This window comes from Bombina bombina, chromosome 12 (genome assembly GCF_027579735.1).
Source record: "Bombina bombina isolate aBomBom1 chromosome 12, aBomBom1.pri, whole genome shotgun sequence".
Classification (NCBI taxonomy): Eukaryota; Metazoa; Chordata; class Amphibia; order Anura; family Bombinatoridae; genus Bombina; species Bombina bombina.
This window is the reverse complement of record NC_069510.1, coordinates 4,758,751-4,782,644: the sequence shown is the minus strand read 5'-3', so window position 1 is coordinate 4,782,644 and position 23,894 is coordinate 4,758,751. Positions and strand designations below refer to the sequence as shown.

At 42.1% G+C, this 23,894-nt stretch overlaps 1 protein-coding gene across 1 annotated transcript in view; it reads right to left on the bottom strand.

The window, feature by feature from the left end:
* Positions 1-23,894, bottom strand: part of C5 (complement C5) — a gene marked incomplete in the record, with an annotated part of 397,040 nt that overhangs the window by 149,144 nt on the left and 224,002 nt on the right. The window contains 3 exon segments of the mRNA XM_053695931.1: positions 14,165-14,240; positions 14,687-14,899; positions 22,742-22,831. Of these exon segments, the coding sequence (XP_053551906.1) occupies positions 14,165-14,240; positions 14,687-14,899; positions 22,742-22,831 (379 nt within the window).

Genomic DNA, 23,894 nt, shown 5'->3' with positions numbered 1-23,894 from the left:
CAGAAGTTCTGCATATGTAAAAATGATTATATATGTGTTACTACACAGGCAATAAACAAACAGCTTCCACAGATTTGTATATAATAATATTGTACATGAAGTCCCAAAGAGCATACAAATGTACAACTATATAAAATGCAGACTGACATATAAAAAAAACAGAATTTATGCTTACCTGATAAATTACTTTCTCTTACGGTGTATCCAGTCCACGGATTCATCCTTACTTGTGGGATATTCTCAATCCCTACAGGAAGTGGCAAAGAGAGCATACAGCAGAGCTGTCCATATAGCTCCCCTCAGGCTCCGCCCCCCAGTCATTCGACCGACGGTTAGGAGAAAAAGGAGAAACCATAGGGTGCAGTGGTGACTGTAGTTTTACAAAATTAAATTTGAACCTGACTTAATTGCCAGTGCGGGCCGTAGACTGGATACACCGTAAGAGAAAGTAATTTATCAGGTAAGCATAAATTCTGTTTCCTCTTACATGGTGTATCCAGTCCACGGATTCATCCTTACTTGTGGGATACCAATACCAAAGCTTTAGGACACGGATGAAGGGAGGGAACAAGTCAGGTAACCTAAACGGAAGGCACCACTGCTTGCAAACCTTTCTCCCAAAAATAGCCTCCGAAGAAGCAAAAGTATCGAATTTGTAAAATTTGGCAAATGTATGCAGTGAAGACCAAGTCGCTGCCTTACAAATCTGTTCAACAGAAGGCTCATTCTTGAAAGCCCATGTGGAAACCACAGCTCTAGTGGAATGAGCTGTAATTCGTTCAGGAGGCTGCTGTCCAGCAGTCTCATAAGCCAATCGGATGATGCTTTTCAGCCAGAAGGAAAGAGAGGTAGCAGTCGCTTTCTGACCTCTCCTCTTACCAGAATAGACAACAAACAAAGATGAGGTTTGTCTGAAATCTTTAGTTGCCTTTAAATGGAATTTTAAAGCATGAACCACATCAAGATTGTGTAACAGTCGTTCCTTCTTAGAAACTGGATTAGGGCACAGAGAAGGAACAATAATTTCCTGGTTAATATTCTTATTAGAAACCACTTTTGGAAGGAAACCAGGTTTGGTACACAAAACAACCTTATCTGCATGGAACACCAGGTAAGGTGAATTACACTGCAAAGCAGACAATTCAGAAACTCTTCGAGCAGAAGAAATAGCTACCAAAAACAAAACTTTCCAAGATAATAACTTAATATCTATGGAATGTAAAGGTTCAAACGGAACCCCTTGAAGAACTGAAAGAACTAAATTTAGACTCCATGGAGGAGCCACAGGTTTGTAGACAGGCTTGATTCTAACTAGGGCCTGTGCAAACGCCTGAAAGTCTGGTACAGGTGCCAGACGCTTGTGTAACAGGATAGACAGAGCAGATATCTGTCCCTTTAAGGAACTAGCTGACAAACCTTTCTCCAATCCTTCTTGGAGAAAAGACAATATCCTTGGAATCCTAACCTTACTCCACGAGTAACCCTTGGATTCGCACCAACAAGATATTTCCGCCATATCTTATGGTAAATTTTCCTGGTGACAGGCTTTCTGGCCTGGATCAGAGTATCTATAACTGATTCAGAGAACCCACGCTTAGCTAGAATTAAGCGTTCAATCTCCAAGCAGTCAGTTGCAGAGAAACTAGATTTGGATGCTTGAATGGACCTTGAATTAGAAGATCCTGCCTCGAAGGCAGTTTCCATGGTGGAGCCGATGACATGTCCACTAGGTCTGCATACCAAGTCCTGCGTGGCCACGCAGGCGCTATCAGAATTACCGAAGCCTTCTCCTGTTTGATTCTGGCTACTAGCCGAGGGAGAAGAGGAAACGGTGGAAAAACATAAGCTAGACTGAATGACCAAGGCGCTACTAAAGCATCTATCAATGCCACCTTGGGATCCCTGGATCTGGATCCGTAAAGGGGAAGTTTGGTGTTCTGACGGGACGCCATCAGATCCAATTCTGGAATGCCCCATAGCTGGGTCAGCTGAGCAAAAACCTCCGGGTGGAGTTCCCACTCCCCCGGATGGAAAGTCTGACGACTAAGAAAATCCGCCTCCCAGTTGTCTACTCCTGGGATGTGAATTGCAGATAGATGGCAGGAGTGATCCTCCGCCCATTTGATGATCTTGGTTACTTCCTTCATCGCTAGGGAACTCTTTGTTCCTCCCTGATGATTGATGTACGCTACAGTCGTGATGTTGTCCGACTGAAATCTGATGAATTTGGCCTCCGCTAGTTGAGGCCATGCCTGGAGCGTATTGAATATCGCTCTCAGTTCCAAAATTTTTATCGGGAGAAGAGATTCTTCCCGAGACCATAGACCCTGAGCTTTCAGGGAGTCCCAGACCGCATCCCAGCCTAACAGACTGGCATCGGTCGTGACAATGATCCACTCCGGTCTGCGGAAACTCATTCCCTGAGACAGGTGATCCTGAGACAACCACCAGAGAAGAGAGTCTCTGGTTCTCTGGTCCATTTGTATTTGAGGGGACAAATCTGCATAATCCCCATTCCACTGTTTGAGCATGCACAGTTGCAGTAGTCTTAGATGAATTCGGGCAAAAGGGACTACGTCCATTGCCGCAACCACTAAACCGATTACCTCCATGCACTGAGCCACAGAAGGCCGAGGAATGGAATGAAGAACTCGGCAAGTATTCAAAAGTTTTGACTTCCTGACCTCTGTCAGAAAGATTTTCATTTCTACCGAGTCTATTAGTGTTCCCAGGAAGGGAACCCTTGTGAGCGGGGACAGAGAACTTTTTTCGACGTTCACCTTCCACCCGTGAGACCTTAGAAAGGCCAGAACAATGTCCGTATGAGCCTTGGCTCTGTGGAAAGACGACGCCTGAATTAAGATGTCGTCTAGGTAAGGAGCTACTGCGATGCCCCGCGGTCTTAGAACCGCTAGAAGGGACCCTAGCACCTTTGTGAAAATTCTGGGAGCGGTGGCCAACCCAAAAGGAAGGGCCACGAACTGGTAATGCGTGTCCAGAAAGGCGAACCTTAGGAACTGATGATGATCTTTGTGGATAGGAATATGTAGGTACGCATCCTTTAGATCCACGGTAGTCATATATTGACCTTCCTGGATCATCGGCAAGATTGACCGAATGGTTTCCATTTTGAAAGATGGAACTCTGAGGAATTTGTTTAGAATTTTTAGATCCAGGATTGGCCTGAAAAACACAATTTATGCTTACCTGATAAATTTATTTCTCTTGTGGTGTATCCAGTCCACGGATCATCCATTACTTGTGGGATATTCTCATTCCCAACAGGAAGTTGCAAGAGGACACCCACAGCAGAGCTGTAATATAGCTCCTCCCCTAACTGTCATAGCCAGTCATTCGACCGAAAACAAGCCGAGAAAGGAGGAACCATAGGGTGCAGTGGTTACTGTAGTTTAAATTTAAAAATTACCTGCCTTAAAATGACAGGGCGGGCCGTGGACTGGATACACCACAAGAGAAATAAATTTATCAGGTAAGCATAAATTGTGTTTTCTCTTGTAAGGTGTATCCAGTCCACGGATCATCCATTACTTGTGGGATACCAATACCAAAGCTAAAGTACACGGATGAAGGGAGGGACAAGGCAGGAGAAAAACCTCTCTCCCAAATATAGCCTCTGAAGAAGCAAAAGTATCAAATTTGTAAAATTTTGAAAAAATATGAAGCGAAGACCAAGTCTTCGCCTTGCAAATCTGATCAAAAGAAGCCTCATTTTTAAAGTCCCAAGTGGAAGCCACAGCTCTAGTGGAATGAGCTGTAATCCTTTCAGGAGGCTGCTGTCCAGCAGTCTCATAGGCTAAGTGGATTAAGCTTCTTAGTCAAAAAGAAAAAGAGGTTGCCGAAGCCTTTTGACCTCTCCTCTGTCCAGAGTAGACAACAAACAAAGCAGATGTTTGACGAAAATCTTTAGTAGCTTGTAAGTAAAACTTTAAAGCACGGACCACGTCCAGATTGTGTAACACAAGGATGGAACAACAATCTCTTGATTGATATTCTTGTTAGATACCACCTTATGTAAGAACCCAGGTTTGGTACGCAGGACTACCTTATCCGTATGAAAAATCAGATAAGGAGAATCACATTGTAAGGCAGATAGCTCAGACTCTACGAGCCGAGGAAATAGCTACCAAAAAAAGAACTTTCCAAGATAAAAGCTTGATCTATGGAATGAAGAGGTTCAAACGGAACTCCTTGAAGAACCTTAAGAACCAAGTTTAAGCTCCATGGTGGAGCAACAGGTTTAAACACAGGCTTGATTCTAACTAAAGCCTGACAAAATGCCTGAACGTCTGGAACATCTGCCAGACGCTTAATTAGCTGACAATCCTTTTTCCAAACCTTCTTGGAGAAAAGATAATATCCTAGAAATCCTGACCTTACTCCATGAGTAAGCCTTGGATTCACACCAATAAAGATATCTACGCCATACCTTATGGTAAATTTTCCTGGTGACAGGCTTTCGTGCCTGTCTTAAGGTATCAGTAACTGACTCGGAGAAGCCACGCTTTGATAAAATCAAGCGTTCAATCTCCAGGCAGTCAGCCTCAGAGAAATTAGATTTGGATGGTTGAAAGGACCCTGAAGTAGAAGGTCCTGTTTCAGAGGCAGAGACCATGGTGGAAAGGATGACATGTCCACTAGATCTGCATACCAGGTCCTGCGTGGCCACGCAGGTGCTATCAGAATCACTGATGCTCTCTCCTGCTTGATCTTGGCAATCAGTCGAGGGAGCAGAGGAAACGGTGGAAACACATAAGCCAGGTTGAAAGACCAGGGCGCTGCTAGAGCATCTATCAGTGTCGCCTTGGGATCCCTGGACCTGGATCCGTAACACGGAAGCTTGGCGTTCTGGCAAGACGCCATGAGATCCAGTTCTGGTTTGCCCCAACGATGAATCAGTTGTGCAAATACCTCCGGATGGAGTTCCCACTCTCCCGGATGAAAAGTCTGACGACTTAGAAAATCCGCCTCCCAGTGCTCTACACCTGGGATATGGATAGCTGATAGGTGGCAAGAGTGAATCTCTGCCCAGCTAACTATTTTTGAAACTTCTAACATCTCTAGGGAACTTCTCGTTCCCCCTTGATGGTTGATGTAAGCTACAGTCGTGATGTTGTCCGACTGAAATCTGATGTACCTCAGAGTTGCTAACTGAGGCCAAGCCTGAAGAGCCTTGAATATCGCTCTTAGTTCCAGAATATTTAATGGAAGGAGAGACTCCTCCTGAGTCCACGATCCCTGAGCCTTCAGGGAATTCCAGACTGCACCCCAACCTAGAAGGCTGGCATCTGTCGTAACAATTGTCCAATCTGGCCTGCGAAAGGTCATACCTTTGGACAGATGGACCCGAGATAGCCACCAGAGAAGAGAATCCCTGGTCTCTTGGTCCAGATTCAGTTGAGGGGACAAATCTGTGTAATCCCCGTTCCACTGACTGAGCATGCATAGTTGCAGCGGTCTGAGATGTAAGCGTGCAAACGGCACTATGTTCATTGCCGCTACCATTAAGCCGATTACTTCCATACACTGAACCACCGAAGGGCGCGGAATGGAATGAAGAACCCGGCAGGAATTTAGAAGCTTTGATAACCTGGACTCCGTCAGGTGAATTTTCATTTCTACAGAATCTATCAGAGTCCCTAGAAAGGAAACTCTTGTGAGTGGGGATAGAGAACACTTTTCCTCGTTCACTTTCCACCCATGCGACCACAGAAATGCCAGTACTACGTCCGTATGAGACTTGGCAATTTGGAAGTTTGACGCCTGTATCAGGATGTCGTCTAAATAAGGGGCTACTGCTATGCCCCGCGGCCTTAGGACCGCCATAAGCGACCCTAGAACCTTTGTAAAGATTCTTGGGGCTGTAGCTAATCCCAAGGGAAGAGCTACAACTGGTAATGCCTGTCTTGAAAGGCAAACCTGAGAAACCGATGATGATCTTTGTGTATCGGAATGTGAAGATAAGCATCCTTTAGATCCACTGTGGTCATATATTGACCCTCCTGGATCAGTGGTAGGATGGTACGAATAGTTTCCATCTTGAACGACGGAACTTTGAGGAATTTGTTTAAGATCTTTAGATCCAAAATTGGTCTTAAGGTTCCCTCTTTTTTGGGAACCACAAACAGATTTGAGTAAAAACCCTGTCCCTGTTCCTCCTTTGGAACTGGATGGATCACTCCCATAACTAGGAGGTCTCGTACACAGTGTAAGAATGCCTCTCTCTTTATCTGGTGTGCAGATAATTGTGAAAGGTGAAATCTCCCTTTTGGGGAGGAAGCTTTGAAGTCCAGAAGATATCCCTGGGATATAATTTCCAACGCCCAGGGATCCTGAACATCTCTTGCCCACGCCTGGGCAAAAAGTGAAAGTCTGCCCCCTACTAGATCCGTTCCCGGATAGGGGGCCGTTCCTTCATGCTGTCTTAGAGGCAGCAGCAGGCTTTTTTACCTGCTTACCTTTTTTCCAGGTCAGGTTTGGTCTCCAGACCGTCTTGGATTGAGCAAAAGTTCCCTCTTGTTTAGCATTAGAGGAAGTTGATGCCGCACCTGCCTTGAAGTTTTGAAAGGCACGAAAATTAGACTGTTTGGCCCTAGATTTGAACCTGTCCTGAGGAAGGGCATGACCTTTTAGTCCAGTGATATCAGCAATAATCTCCTTCAACCAGGCCCGAATAGGGTCTGCCCCTTGAAGGGAATGTTAAGTAGCTTAGATTTTGAAGTCACGTCAGATGACCATGATCTAAGCCATAGCGCTCTGCGCGCCTGTATAGCAAAACCAGAATTCTTAGCCGTTAGTTTAGTCAAATGAACAATGGCATCAGAATAAAAGAATTGGCTAGCTTAAGTGCTCTAAGTTTGCCAAGTATGTCATCCAATGGAGTCGCTACCTGTAAAGCCTCTTCCAGAGACTCAAACCAGTACGCCGCAGCAGCAGTGACAGGGGCAATGCATGCAAGGGGCTGTAGGATAAAACCTTGTTGAATAAATATTTTCTTAAGGTAACCTCTAATTTTTTATCCATTGGATCTAAAAAAAAAAAGCACAACTGTCCTCGACAGGGATAGTAGTATGCTTTACTAGAGTAGAAACTGCTCCCTCCACCTTAGGGACTGACTGCCATAAGTCCCGTGTGGTGGCGTCTATTGGAAACATTTTTCTAAAAATAGGAGGGGAAGAGAACGGCACACCTGGTCTATCCCATTCCTTATTAATAATTTCTGTAAACCTTTTAGGTATTTGGAAAAACATCAGTACACACCGGCACTGCAAAGTATTTATCCAGTCTACACAATTTCTCTGGCACTGCAATGGTATCACAGTCATTCAGAGCAGCTAAAACCTCCCTAAGCAACACGCGGAGGTGTTCAAGCTTAAATTTAAATGTAGAAATATTAGAATCAGGTATCTTTCCTGAGTCATTAACATCACCCACTGACTGAAGCTCTCTTTCCTCAGCTTCTGCATATTGTGAGGCAGTATCAGACATGGTTCTTAAAACGTCAGTATGCTCTGCATTTTGTCTCACCCCAGAGCTATCTCGCTTACCTCTAAGTTCAGGTAGTCTGGTACCGCTGACAGTGTATTATCCATGACTGCCGCCATGTCTTGTAAAGTAAACGCTATGGGCGCCCTAGATGTACTTGGCGCCATTTGAGCGCGAGTCCCTTAAGCGGGAGTCAAAGGGTCTGACACGTGGGGAAAGTTAGTCGGCATAACTTCCCCCTCGTCATATTCCTCTGGTGATAAATTTTTTAAAGACAGAAAATGATCTTTATTGCATAAAATGAAATCAGTACATTTGGTACACATTCTAAGAGGGGGTTCCACCATGGCTTTTAAACATAATAAACAAGGAGTTTCTTCTATGTCAGACATGTCAGACATGTTTATACAGAATAGCAATGAGACTAGCAAGCTTGGAAAACACTTTAAATCAAGTTAACAAGCAAATATAAAAAATGGTACTGTGCCTTTAAGAGAAACAAATTTTGTCAGAATTTGAAAAACAGTGAAAAAATGCAGTAAATCAAACTAAATTTTTACAGTGTGTATAATAGGCTAACAGAGCATTGCACCCACTTGCAAATGGATGATTAACCCCTTAGTTCAAAAAACGGATAAAAAAAACAAACCGAAATAGACATTTTTTAACAGTCACAACCAACTGCCACAGCAAGCTGTGGTCCTACCTTCCCCAATAAACGACTTTGGAAAGCCTTTGGGCCCTTTAGAGATGTCCTATAGCATTCAGAGGGCCTTTGAGGGAAGCTGGATGTCACAGTTTGTAATTTTAACTGCACCAACTGTAACTTTTATACTACAACAGTGGAAATTGTTTCTAGTCAAAATTTAAGCCAGCCATGTGGAAAAAACTAGGCCCCAATAAAGTTTTATCACCAAAGCATATATAAAAACGATTAAACATGCCAGCAAACGTTTTATATTGCAATATCATAAGGGTATTACCCCTGGGAGTAAGCATGATACCAGTCGTTATTAAATCACTGTATTCAGGCTTAACTTACATTAATCCGGTATCAGCAGCATTTTCTAGTGTTTTCCATCTCTAGAAAAAATTATAACTGCACATACCTGATAGCAGAATAAACTGCACGCCATTCTCTCGCTGAAGTTACCTCATCTGTGTAATCCCCTCAGACATATGTGAGAATAGCAATGGATCTTAGTTACAACCTGCTAAGATCATAGAAACCTCAGGCAGATTCTTCTTCTATTTACTGCCTGAGATAAAATAGCACAACTCCGGTACTATTTAAAAATAACAAACTTTTGATTGAAGAAAATAAACTAACTATATTTAACCACTCTCTCCTTCAACGACCTAGCTTGTTGAGAGTTGCAAGAGAATGACTGGCTATGACAGTTAGGGGAGGAGCTATATTACAGCTCTGCTGTTGGTTGTCCTCTTGCAACTTCCTGTTGGGAATGAGAATATCCCACAAGTAATGGATGATCCGTGGACTGGATACACCTTACAAGAGAAATTCCCTCCTTTTTGGGAACTACAAACAGGTTTGAGTAAAATCCCAGTCCTTGTTCTGCAATTGGAACTGGGTGTATCACTCCCATCTTTAGAAGATCTTCTACACAGCGTAAGAACGCCTGTTTCTTTGTCTGGTCTGAAGACAAACGAGAAATGTGGAACCTTCCCCTTGGGGGAGAGTCCTTGAATTCTAGAAGATAACCCTGAGCCGCAATTTCTAATGCCCAGGGATCTTCTTCATGCTGTCTTGGTAGCAGGCGCAGGCTTCTTGGCATGTTTACCCTTATTCCAGCCCTGCAGGGGTTTCCAGGTTGCTTTGGGCTGTGAAGCGTTACCCTCTTGCTTTGCGGCAGCAGAGGCTGAAGCGGGTCCGCTCCTGAAGTTGCGAAGGAGCGAAAATTAGCATTGTTTTTGGCCTTAAACGGTCTATCCTGCGGGAGGGCATGGCCCTTCCCCCCAGTGATATCCGCAATAATTTCTTTCAACTCGGGACCAAAAAGGGTCTTTCCCTTGAAAGGAATATTTAGTAATTTTGTTTTGGACGACACGTCAGCCGACCATGATTTGAGCCAAAGCGCTCTCCGCGCCATAATGGCAAAACCAGAATCTTTCGCCGCTAACTTAGCTAATTGTAAAGCGGCATCTGTGATAAAAGAATTTGCCAGCTTTAGAGCCTGAATTCTATCCATGACTTCGTCATATGAAGTCTCCCTCTGGAGCGACTCCTCCAGCGCCTCAACCCAAAAAGCCGCTGCAGTAGTTACAGGAATAATGCAGGCAATTGGCTGAAGAAGGAAACCTTGCTGAACAAACATTTTCTTCAGTAAACCTTCCAATTTTTTATCCATAGGATCTTTAAAAGCACAACTGTCTTCTATTGGTATAGTTGTACGCTTAGCAAGTGTTGAAACTGCTCCCTCTACCTTAGGGACCGTCTGCCACGCGTCCCGCCTGGGGTCATTTATGGGGAACATTTTCTTAAAGATAAAGACAGTTCACTGAGTGGTCTGCGCACCTCCCGCAGCCCTGTGTATTGAGCGTAGCCCGGCACAATGGAGAGTGGGCGGGGGGACACCCCCCTGTTGTTATCCAATCAGAAAGGCTGCCACTTCAGGCGTGTCTGCCACACACGCCCCAAACAGAGATACAGTGCAGGATATAGAAATGGCGCTCTGGTAGAAAGGAAAGTTGCTTAAAGAGTGCTAACAGCACAATGAAAGATTCCAGGCAGCAAGAAAAAGTAAAAACAAACTTTTATTCCAAATGTTAAAAAAGGACAAAACCAGGATGTCCTATACATAGCCAGCAGTGACTCTAGCAATCAGGCAAGTGAGCAGATCCCCATGCAGACATGTTTCGTGCACCAGGTGCACTTGTTCACTGCTTACCTGGGGATCAGCCCATCCGCCCCTTTAAGGCTGAGCTGAATCATGACATCACAATAGTTAAATACCTGATTGGATACCTATATCCACAGGACAGACAAGCAAGTTTCTCAACATTTCAGAAAATACATATTAGCAGTGGATAAAATCCTATAGTCCTTTAAGTATATATATCCTCTCCCTGTTTTTCTAAAGATAACATTTATGGGTTAATAAAACCAGATCTACATATTGTAAATTCTTTACACATAACACATTCACAGAGCGCAACTTATTGTATAGTCACTACAAAAAAATACAAGATAGATTTAGAGTAAATACAAAATATAAGTGCTGAATCTTTATATTAATTTAGATTTCTTAAAGATAGGAGGGGGAACAAAAGGTACTCCCTGTAGTCCTCCTGCAATCTGTGGACTCTACATGTGAAGCTGCATGAAGCTGTCTTGCAAAAGAACTGCGCAACTGAGGCGCGAAAATTAGGCCCCCTCCATCTTCACTCCGGAGTTGTGGGGCCTTCCTAAGCCAAATTAGGTTTCTAAAATTATGCTCGGCGTATAAAACCCCTAAAAAGTGTTCCAAACATAATAAACACTTGTGCAAATGTCAGATTATAGTAAAAAATAATCGATTTTCCCCATAACAGTGTCCACCAGTGATTTAAGCCCTTTTAACTAAGCCATCCTTCTATACTGAGTCTCAGAATATGGCTTACCTTCCCACATGGGGATTTCTGTCAGTCTTCTAGCATTACCAAGTCTTGTTAGAAAAAAAGTGACTGAGCATACTTTATGCAGTTAAGCCTGCAAACTGTTCCCCCCAACTGAAGTTCTCCAGTACTCAACAGTCCTGTGTGGGAACAGCAATGGATTTTAGTTACAACATGCTAAAATCTTTTTCCTCTCAGCAGAAATCTTCATCACTTTCTGCCTCAGAGTAAATAGTACAAACTGACACTATTTTAAAATAACAAACTCTTGATTGAAGAAATAAAAACTACAAATCTAACACCACATACTCTTTACCCTCCCGTGGAGATGCTACTTGTTAGAGTGGCAAAGAGAATGACTGGGGGGGGCGGAACCTTAGGGGGAGCTATATGGACAGCTCTGCTGTGTGCTCTCTTTGCCACTTCCTGTAGGGAATGAGAATATCCCACGAGTAAGGATGAATCCGTGGACTGGATACACCATGTAAGAGAAACAACTATTTACATCCCCTAGCAATGATGGGAGTACAATGCTTAAATGACTTAAAAAGAAGTATTAATAGCGCAGAGTTATAATAAATTATATTGGCACCATGTGTAATACACTTTAGTAAAATACATAACTGCATATATTATAGTAAATTGGGTACACTGTAGATCACATAAAAATGTGCTCATGTGTACAGCTGTCTAAAGGTCTTTGCAAAAACACCTGCATATCAGAGGTTATCAAATCTGAACCCTTAGAAATAAATGATTACTGAGTATAAAACTCAATAATGATAGCCACAAAATATGCTGCCATAGCCTTGCTAGCTATTCTTATACTCATAGGTAAAGTAAGTAGGTCCTGAGCAACCAGACAGTACATAATTCCTTAAATAAAGTTAAAAGGGTGTGGCTAAATCACATGCACAATCTGAGGTAAATATCCGTAACAAATTGTATTGACCTGACATAATGGAATGGAACAAGCTTGTAAATTACATGTAATATATGTACAGGGAGGGTTATCAGTAAATGATTCCTCTAATGTTCTGTTTTACATTGATTTCAGTGGGGACATAATAATTTTGTTCCATAGTGTGTAATGGCAGAATATGTGGAGATACCAGACATGCGCAACAATAAAATTGGTAGAGAAAATTTTACACTGGGCTTTAAAAACTCCTATGATACTTAATGAAACTGCATTACATGCTCCCAGGTTTCAGAGTCTAGCCCAAGTAACTCTTTGACAGCTTGTGTTAGGGGAAATGCTTAGAAAAAATAATTACTTACTAAGCACTTTTAAAAAATACAGCCCTATAATTTTCTGAGCTGATTTCTGACAAAAGCTCCTGAATCGATAGTACGGCCTGGGAAGCTGCGGGTGGGGCTACCATGGGAGAGAAGCCAGATTACCTCCAAGAAAGCTTGAAAACCATTTTGAATGTAATACAATTATATTATGTGCACCAAGCATAATAAATACTTTCCCCTCATAACAACATGATCCCCTGCATAACCAGAGTTTGCTATAGCGATCAGCTAACTGCACTGAGCAGTTAACGGTTATCTTAAAGGGCCAGGCATCTTTATTTATTTTTTAAAAAGTGCCATAAATATTTCCCCAGAGCTGCCAGAGGGCTGTGAAGGGCAACAGTGTTACCTGGCTATGTCCCTGATAAGAATAGGGTAGGTAGGGACCTGAAAGAAAGAAAAGTGTGTAATGAATAGAGCAAGGTAAGTCCCCTGGCTATGCTCTACCTGTGTCAGAGTACCTACAAATAGCCTCTGGGCTGTGTAAAGTCACTTACCTCACGCAGCACCTCTCCACTGACTTACCAGGCATGTTAAATCCTTGTCAATACAGATACAGCAGTATCCAGTAGAGAGCCCATCCAGTGCAGGTAAGGGTACCGCAGAAGATTGCAGTAGGAAATACCTGTGTCCCTGCAACGCCTGAGGGTAGTAATGGCTGAAGTCCCATTAGAGAAATACACGTGCACATAACAATGTCCCTGTATCATTCAGCTGCTGTGATCTTTCTCTTCGGTCTTCTTCAGGTCTCACATTAGCCTGAGTGCCCAAATTGTAATCCATAAGCAAGTAGCTGGAACAACCTCTATTCTCAACCAACTTCTATGAGGCCAAGAACAAAACCAAGAGCGAGATGGGTGGTAGGAAGGATTTTAAGCTCTCAATACAGGTTCTTGACCTCCTGCTAGTGGTAGGAAATATTTCCCATATGTTTTGGAGGACTGTGGACCACCATCATTTTACGAAAGAAAGGACACAGATCTGCATGACTGACACAAATATCTCTGATGAAGTACATCTGAGCATGCACAAAACGCGTCAGTTCATACACATCTGCCTCGACACACTATGTGTGTAAATACTGCCATGGTCAAATAAACTGCACTTGCATTCAAGATCCAGCTTCAGTGCTTTGTTTGCCTTTCTTGCTGACACAAATATGCTGGTTTATTGAGCAAGGGGACGTGTTTTACAAACAATCAAAAATCAGTAATGCATGCAGACACGGCCTCTACGGCATGAATGAAACACTGATTACAGCATCCCATAATAAACAAAATTGTCCCTTTAAGCCAGCGCTGTGTGACTCAACGGTATGAGGATTCACTGCAGATTATCGGACACCATTCTCTAAAGCTCCTGTTGTGAACTGAGACCAGATGTGAGCACAGTAAGGTAATGCTCCCCTCATATTAATAGAAATGGCATTTTGTTTTTCCTCCTCTATAACATGTAGCTTTTCCCCAGCAACAGTGCCCATAAGAAATACGATCTGTTTCTAGAATTACTTTAGTTATGCTTTACATTACAGAGCTTTGTTTTTTGTAAGATAGATGTCCCCTTGCTAAATAAACTAACTTTTGAGAACTGTCCCTGTCAGCCAATGAACAATAGATATTTAGGTACCAGCAGCATTTCCTGGTATCCTCACTTCAAATGTAAACAGCTTTTACTTCATTTTATTATGTAACATATCTAATGGCCCCTCTTTCCTATATGTGATAGATGCTAAGTGTTGTTTTACCATGTGCTGGGCTCGCTGTCCCGCCAGACACTATAGGAGAAATCCCTATTTCTGAATGCCAGCAGACTAGAAACACCTGTAAAGTAAAAAAAAACTGTCACTGGGGGAAACATGTTAAAGAAACATAAAAGTGCAAGCAGAAAATTCTCTAACTATGTGTTTAATTCCTGCAACCGTATTAAACAGATTGGTAAAGTCAGCTCTAGAGGAGCTATGCACTGCTGAGAGCTAGCTGAGCACAATGGGTGAGCCAATGACAAGAGACATGTGTATAGCCACCAATCTGCAGCTAGCTCCCAGTAGTGCATTGTTGCTCCTGAACCTACCTAGGTATGCGTTTCAACAAAGGATAACAAGAGAATGAAGTACATTTGATAATAGCAGTAAATTGAAAACGCTTTTAAAAATGCTAGCATGTAGGATAGCCTTATGTTTATCCCAGTCATTCTTGAAGTCCTGCACAGTGTTTGTCTTTACGGTCTTTAATGGATGTCTTTTTCCCTGGCCATGGAGCATAATTACCTTCCTTCATTTTGCGTTCCAGTTGGGTCTTTGATGCTATGGGGTTGGGTCCCAGAATGTCCCAGCTGTCCATAGTCTGCAGATAATGGTAAACGTAAAATATTGGGACCACTCTCATGAGCTCAGTCTCCGCATTGTGCTGAGGAAGGCTCGTCAGGAAGTTTACTTCTTCAGAATTAAGCACTGTATTGATGATTTCACCAAGGAGGTGTCCTAGATATTGGGGTTACAGTTAGAATTTAGTTAACAAAATAAATAACAAATTACGCTTTGTACTACTCGGCACTATAGCAAAATGTAACTTACATACGACAAAGCAGTTACAGTGACATATATATATGGGGCAGTCAAAGCAGGCTTCTAAACAATAAATATAAATAACAAGACAGCTCTTTGTAGGAAAAAGCAGTTGCAGTAACAAATATCTGGGGCAGGCATAGTGGGTGCATAAACAATAAATATAAATAACAAGACAGCTCTTTGTAGGAAAAAGCAGTTGCAGTAACAAATATCTGGGGCAGGCATAGTGGGTGCATAAACAATAAATATAAATAACAAGACAGCTCTTTGTAGGAAAAAGCAGTTGCTGTAACAAATATCTGGGGCAGGCATAGTGAGTGCATAAACAATAAATATAAATAACAAGACAACTCTTTGTAGGACAAAACAGTTGCAGTGACCCATATACAAAGAAGACATATCAGGTGAATAAACAATGTTCTCAGTAACAATATAGTCTAAAAACAAAATGTATGCTTACCTGATAAATTTCTTTATTTCCGGATATGGAGAGTCCACAACGTCATTCAATTACTAGTGGGAATATCCCCCCTGGCCAGCAGGAGGAGGCAAAGAGCACCACAGCAAATCTGTTAATTGTCACTCCCCTACCCATAATCCCCAGTCATTCGACCGAAGGGAAATGGAAAAGGAATAACACAAAGGTGTAGAGGTGCCTGAGGTTTAGTAAAAAATAACAGTCTTAAAAAAGGGTGGGGTCTTGGACTCTCCATATCTGGAAAGAAAGAAATTTATCAGGTAAGCAAACAATTTGTTTTCTTTCCTAAGATATGGAGAGTCCACAACATCATTCAATTACTAGTGGGAATCAATACCATAGCTAGAGGACACAGAATGAACAGGGAGGGAGAACAAAACAGGCAGACCTAAACAGAAGGCACCACCGCTTGAAGAACCTTTCTCCCAAAAGAGGCCTCAGCCGAGGCAAAAGTATCAAATTTGGAAAAAGTATGCAGAGAGGACCAAGTTGTAGCCTTGCAAATCTGTTCCACAGAAGCTTCATTTTTGAAAGCCCAAGAAGAGGAGTCAGCCCTATTTGAATGAGCTATCCAGCAGTCTCATAAGCAAGACAAATTATACTTCTCAACCAGAGGGAAAGAGAAGTAGCAGCAGCCTTTTGACCCTTACGCTTTCCTGAGAAACAATCAAACAGGGCAGAAGACTGGAGCAAATCCTTAATCGCCTGTAGGTAGAATTTTAGAGCACGCACAACATCCAGGTTGTGCAACAGACATTCTTTATGAGAAGGATTGGGACAGAGAGAAGGAACAACAATTTCCTGATTAATATATCTATCCGAAACCACTTTAGGAAGAAACCCCAATTTAGTATGAAGAACCGCCCTATACGCCTGAAAGATAAGCTAAGGCGAATCACACTGCAAATCCAAGAGTTCCGAAACTCTCCTAGCAGAAGAGATAGCAATAAGAAACAAAACCTTCCAAGATAGCAACTTAATATCTAAGAAATGCATTGGCTCAAACGGAGCCTGCTGCAAAACTTTAAGACAAGATTAAGGCTCCAAGGAGGAGCAACAGGTTTAAACACACACCTGACTCTGACCAGGGCCTGACAAAAGGATTGAACATCTAGCATATCCGCCAGACGATTGTATAACAAAATAGATAATGCAGAAATCTGACCTTTCAGAGAACTGACTGACAAAACCTTTCTCCAGACCTTCCTGGAGAAAAGACAACATTCTAGGAATCCTGACCCTACTCCATGAGTAGCCCTTAGATTCATACCAATAAAGGTATTTACGCCATACCTTATGGTAAATGTTTCGAGTAACAGGCTTGCGAGCCTGGATCATGGTCTCAATGACCGACTCAGAAAATCCATGCTTAGACAGAACTAAGCGTTCAATCTCCAAGCAGTCAGCTTCAGAGAAACGAGATTTGGATGGAGGAATGGACCCTGAGTTAGAAGATCCTTCCTCAGAGGAAACCTCCAAGGTTGCCAAGATGACATATTCACTAAGTCTGCATACCAGATCCTGCGAGGCCATGCAGGAGCTATTAAAATTACTGATGCTCTCTCCTGTTTGATACGAGCAATAACTTGTGGAAGGAGCGCAAACAGAGGAAACGGGTATGCTAGACTGAAATCCCAAGGAACCGCCAGAGAATCTATCAGAGCGGCCTGAGGATCTCTTGACCTTGAACCGTACCTTGGAAGCTTGGAGTTCTACCGAGACGCCATCAGATTCAACTCCGGCACCCCCATTCGAGGGTTAACCTGGAGAACACCACCGGATGGAGAGCCCACTCCACAGGATAAAATGTCTGTCCGCTTCCCAGTTGTCCACTCCAGGAATGTGAATGGCAGATAGACAACAATTGTGAGCTTCCACCCACTGAATAATCAGTGCCACCTTCTTCATGGCTAAGGAACTCTGAGTTCTTCCCTGGTGGTTGATGTAAGCCACTGAGGTGATGTCTGACTGAAACCTGATAAACCGGGCTAAGGACAATTGAGGCCAAGCCATCAGAGCATTGTAAATCACTCTCAATTCCAATATAATTATGGGGTGAGCAGACTCCTCCCGAGTCCATAGTCCCTGCACCTTTAACGAGTCTCAAACTGCTCCCCAGCATAGCAGGCTGGCGGCCGTCATCACAATCACCCAGGAAGGTCTCCAGAAGCATGTGCCCTGAGACAGATGGTCCTGAGAAAGCCACCATGGGAGAGAGAGTCTGTTGACTGGTCTAGATCTATCCTCTGAGACAGATCCAAATGGCCTCCGCTCCATTGTCTGAGCATGCATAATTGCAGAGCTCTCAAATGGAATCGAGCAAAGGGAATGATGTCCATTGAAGCAGCCATCAGACCAATTACCTCTATACATTGAGCCACTGATGGCCGAGCAGTAGACTGTAGAGAGAGGCAACAGGAGAGAATTCTGTATTTTCTGACCTCCGTCAGAAAAATTTTCATAGATAGGGAATCTATTATGGTCCCTAAGAAAACCACCCTTGTAGCTGGAACAAGGAAATTATTTTCCAGATTTACTTTCCAACCGTGGGAACGAAGAAAAGACAAAATATCTCTGTATGAAGGTTTGCTTGTTGAAAAGATGGTGCCTGAACCAATATGTTGTCCAGGAAGGGAGCCACTGCAATTCCCTGAGACATGATCACTGCCAAGGGAGCCCCCAGAACCTTTGAGAAAATTCTGGGAGCTGTGGCAAAGTCAAACGGAAGAACCACAAACTGAAAGTGTTTGTCTAGAAAAGGCGAAACTCAGGAATTTGTGATGATCCCCGTGGATGGGAACATGAAGATACGCGTCCTTCAGGTCTATGGTCATCATGAACTGACCCTCTTGGACCAAAGGAAGAATATAACGAATGGTTTCCATTTTGAAGGACGATACCCTGATTAACTTGTTGAGGCACTTTAGGTCTAAAATGGGTCCGAAAAGTTCCCTCTTTTTTGGGCACCACAAACAGATTTGAATAGAATCCTAGACCCTGTTCCCTTACTGGAACTGAAACAATCACTCCCAGGGAGGAAAGGTCCTGAACGCAGTTCAAGAATGCTTCTCTTTTTACCTGGTCTGCAGATAATCTTAAAAGGTGGAATCTGCCCCAGGGAGGGAAAGTTTTGAATTCTATTTTGTAACCCTGAGATACTATGTCCACAGCCCAAGGATCTGGAACATCTCGTGTCCACGCTTGACAAAACAGGGAAAGTCTGCCCCCCACTTGATCCGATCCCAGACCGGGGGCAGACCCTTCATGCTGACTTAGACTCAGCTGAGGATTTCTTTGATTGCTTCCCCTTATTCCAAGACTGATTGGGCTTCCAAGAAGACATAGACTGCTCCTGCTTGGAAGAGGGAGAGGAAGACTTTTGACCTTTGAAGTTACGAAAGGAACAACAATTACTTTGACGTCCTTTGAGTCTGTTGTTCGTGTCTTTTCCACCTATAATATCAGAAATTATTTCTGCCAGACCAGGTCTGAACAAGGTCTTACCCTTGTAAGGAAGTGCCAGAAGCTTGGATTTAGAGGTAACATCAGCTGACCAAGATTTTAGCCACAATGCCCTGCAGGCTAGGACAGTGAAGCCAGACATCTTGGCTCCCAGTGTAATAACTTGCATGTTAGCATCTGAAACAAAGGAATTGGCTAGTTTAAGAGCCTTAATCCTATCTTGTATTTCCTCCAACGGAGTCTCTACTAAAATTGATTCAGACAAGGTGTGCAATAAGATGCTGCACTTGCTACTGTGGTAATACAAACTGCAACATTGATGAACATACATCTTCTTCAAATAAGCTTCCAGCTCTTTGTCAATGGGATCCTTAAAGGAGCAGCTATCCTCTATACGGATCATAGTTCTCTTAGCCAGAGTAGAGGCACCATGCGCTAAGAATCTTTAATGGAGTCAGCAACAGGAAACATCTTTTTAAATACGGGAGACAGGGAGAAAGGAATCCCTGGCTTCTTCCATTCCTGTAAAATAATCTCTGTCACACGATCTGGGACAGGAAAAACTTCCACAGAGGAAGGAATATCATAGTATTTATTAAGTTTACTAGACTTCTTAGGGTTGACAATGACAGAAGTATCGGAGTCATCCAAAGAAGCCAATACCTCCTTTAACAGTACACAAAGGTGTTCAAGCTTAAATCTGAAGTTTACTTCTTCAGTATCAGATGAAGGAATAATACTGTCCGAATCTGAGATTTCACCCTCAGAGGCGACTGACGTATCCTCCTCATCAGACTTATGAGGGAGGGCAACCTGCGTAGCAGTAGGTAGAACAGAAACCTTACTATCTGAATGTCTAAATTTCCTCTTGCGTTTTCCCAGCATAGGAAAAGCAGATAATGCCGCAGATACCGCCGAAGATACCTGTGCAACAAAATCTGTGGGCTAATAAACTCCTCCAAGAGGCTGAGAGGAACTGCAGGGCACTGTATGTGACACCATAGAGGCTTGGGACATTTTAGGAGAAAGCTGTGGCATTGCCTGAACAGCATCATCCTGAGAGACATTAGGCTCAGAAACAAAAAATGTATCTTTAAATTTCAAAGTCCTTTTTAAACATGAGGAACAAAATTGCATAGGTAACACAGTTTGGGCCTCAAGACACAATAAAAACTTATCCATAGGACCAGACTCCTGCTCAATGACTAGGCCTGAGGGATTCCCAGAGATAAAGGAATGACAAGATAATAAAAATATTAAATTTAACACTGTCACCTTAAAATTTCAATTTTGCACTGTCACTTTAAATGATACAATTTAAACACTATCGCTTTAAATGTATACAGAGCGGATTAGCGTTCAAACAAATAATCCTCAATTAGCACCTCTGCACCTCAGCAGACTGAGGTGCCCAACCTGCCCCACTGAGGAAAAATTGACAGCCGTTGACAAGTCTTTGTCTTCCACACAGAAAAAGACGTCATACAGCCAGTACCACTCTGATACAGTCACAGAGCAGAAAGAAGGCTGGTCATGTGACCTGAGCAAACAGAAACTGCGCAGAGAATGAAAAGTATGCGTTTCTGAAGGCAATACAGACCGCAAAAGCAAACTGCTCAATAACTGCAGTTTTGAAAAAGAAAAAATGGTCTGTCTAAATGTTTAAAAAACAAACCGTAAAAAAAAACAAAAAAAACACAGCAACATAGTTTATAAACCCCATTATTAATTACAACAAGAGTAATAAAAGTAATATAGGTTAACCTTTTTCCATACCATGAAATAAATTAACCCTCAAGTCTCCAAATCACATAAATTAGTGCCTGCCCACTGCCATAATAAAATCCTACATTAAGGATTTAAAGTCCCAGAAAACAATACAGAGAAAAATTTTCTAAGTGCAAGTCCCCAGTACCTAGAAGACAAAAGCACTTACCTGTAGTCTAGCTATCCGGCAGGAAGACAGCTCACAAGGCGTGAAAGGAAACATACTCATTACAGAGACCTGTAGAAAAAGAAAGAACAGAGTAACTAACTCTGGCTTTCTATAACAAGGGCAGCAATGTGTTAGGAAAATAAAGTAAGGACTACCTTACAACTTCCTAACTGCTAAAAAGCCACCACTACTCTAGTGAAGAGACTGACGTGGACTCAGCTAAACCCAAATCCTTGCTTGCAGGGAAAAATACCCGAAAAAGGATTCAATTCTTCAGACACCAAAACTTCACCTCCTCCACTGACAGAGGTAAAGAGAATGACTGGGGATTATGGGTAGGGGAGTGACACTTAACATCTTTGCTGTGGTGCTCTTTGCCTCCTGCTGGCCAGGAGTAATATTATCACTATTAATTGAATGATGTTGTGGACTCTCCATATCTTAGGAAAGAAATATATTTAGAAATACAGTAGTTTATAAGTTATAGATTTGTATTAAATAGACATGGAAATGGAAATTAAACTTTCATGATTATGACAGACCATGCAGTTTTGCTTCTGATGTCAAATTGACTGCTTTCTCTTGCTTCCTTTTGTTAAAATGTAGCTCCTTTCCATGATAACACACTGTGGTAGGCTCAGGAGTGTGCATGTGACATGAGTACTATATGGCAGTAGTGTTTGTAACAATACAGCGCACAAGACAAGTGCACGCTCCTGAGCCTACCACAGTGTGCTATCATGGAAAAGGGAAAGTGAATATTTGATAAAAGAAGTAAACTGTTTTGCGAAATTGCACAGCCTGACTAAGCCATGAACGTTTAAGCTTTACTTTCATGTCCCCTTGAAATGGGAAAGAAGAAAAGTGCTAAAAGGGAGCCAGAGAGAGAATGTGAGCTGTACGGAGCATATTCTGCACGTGAACCCGTGCAAGTCTTTCATTAGCGTGTAGCGCTTTAGTCAAATGTTACAAATACAGAGAAGCATTTTATTCCACAGTTAAGGTAAAGTAATAGAATGTCACTGCGTACAAAACCACGTAGGATGTGATGCCTACTATGTGCCTTCCAGTATCATTGTAATATGGAACGTAGCAGCTCAGCCCTGCCAGGATCTGTAACTATGTGAGGACTGGCCAGGTGCTGCAGCTACATTCAGTTGGACAATTAAAGGGACAATGCATGTAACATATAATCTTGTAAAATGTTTAATTAAGGAAAATAAAACTGCTCTAAAACATCTCTTTAAGTGGTGCTTGCTCCCCTTCCACTAGAGAGACTGCAGTGCCTCTACCATATTAAAGTTTGGAGAAATGTACCTTAACCTGCAACATGCTATACAGTTATTGCCTAGCTCATATACATATGTCCCTAATTGGTTACAACAAAGGAGAACAGGAAGTTCCACCAGGGCATTTAGTGGGTGTATTCCTGAACTTTTGCAAAACTTTCTAAATTGTGCTAACACAAATGGTAGTGATTATAAAGAATTAGTTTCATACCCATGCTTAATTCCTCATATATGCAATGTCCCTTTAACAGTCTGTTCCCATATGCATGTAACAAGCTAATGACAATGTTAATGTATATGACACACACACACACATATATACATACACACACACATATATACACACACATACACACACACACACACACAAATATACACACACACACACAAATACACAAACATACACATACAATATATACACACATATACACACACATATACACACATACACACACACACACACACACACAGAGATAAACACATATACACACACACACACACAAACATACACATACACATACACACATATATATATATATATATATATATATATATATAAACACACACACACACAGGAAACAAAAAAATACCTTTAACACTCAGAGTTCTGTCAACCTTTGATTTTGGCACGATGTTTGCTGGAACTCTGTAGTTTATTTCATGACGTTTTCTAACAGTACCTTAATTTAAAAAAATGACAAAATATATGTAATACTATATATATATATATATATTGTATAGCACTCTCAGTAGTGGAATCATACGTTTATTTGCTTAAGAAACAAAATATTAACTAACTGGAAAACAAAAATAAATACATTTATGCTTACCTGATAAATTAATTTATGGTGGTGGGAGTCCACGAGCCATTACTCCTGTGATTCAACTAATGGCCACTAGGAGGCGGCAAAGATTCTCAACGTTCTAAGAGCTTTTAATCCCTCCCACTTATCCCAGTCTAATGTATAGCAAAGAAGGGAAAAAAAAGAAAAGTAGACGCAAAGCAGGGTAAATGAGGTGCAAACAAACTGCCACCAATTAGTGTGGGTCTTGTGGACTCTTACTACCATGAAAGAAATTAATTTATCAGGTAAGCATACAATTTGTTTTCTTTCATAAGATGGTAAGGGTCAACAGGCCATTACTCCTGGGATCTATAACCCAAGCTGTGGAGTTCACAAGTAAAAGAATAGGACAAAAATTAAGGCAGGCACCTATTTATCAGACTGTAGGACTTCCCTGCCAAATGCTGCTTCTGAAGAGGCAAAAGCTTACAAATGGTAGAACTTAGTGAGAGTGTGTAAAAAAGACTACGTCGCTGCTTTATAAATCTGATCAGTAGAAGCCTCATTCTTAAACGCCCAAGAAGTGGAAACTGATCTAGTAGAATGGGCTGCAATGCGTTCTGAGAGAGACTTTTCCACCTCCAAGTAAGCTCAGTGGATCAAAAGCTTTAGTTAAGAAGCTAAAGTAACTGCTGTAGCCTTCTGACCTTTAAGTGCACCAGAGCAATTATCAAATAGACTAGAGAATGGTCTAAAATCCTTGTAAATACAATTGTAATGCTCTTATTACATCTAAATGATGCAAACGTCTCTCAATATAAAAAAGGGACTACAATGTCTTATTGATTGTTTCAGAAGAAACCACTTTAGGTAAAAACCCATACTTTACATACACTTTAGGTAAAAACCCATACTTTACATACACTTTAGGTAAAAACCCATACTTTACATACACTTT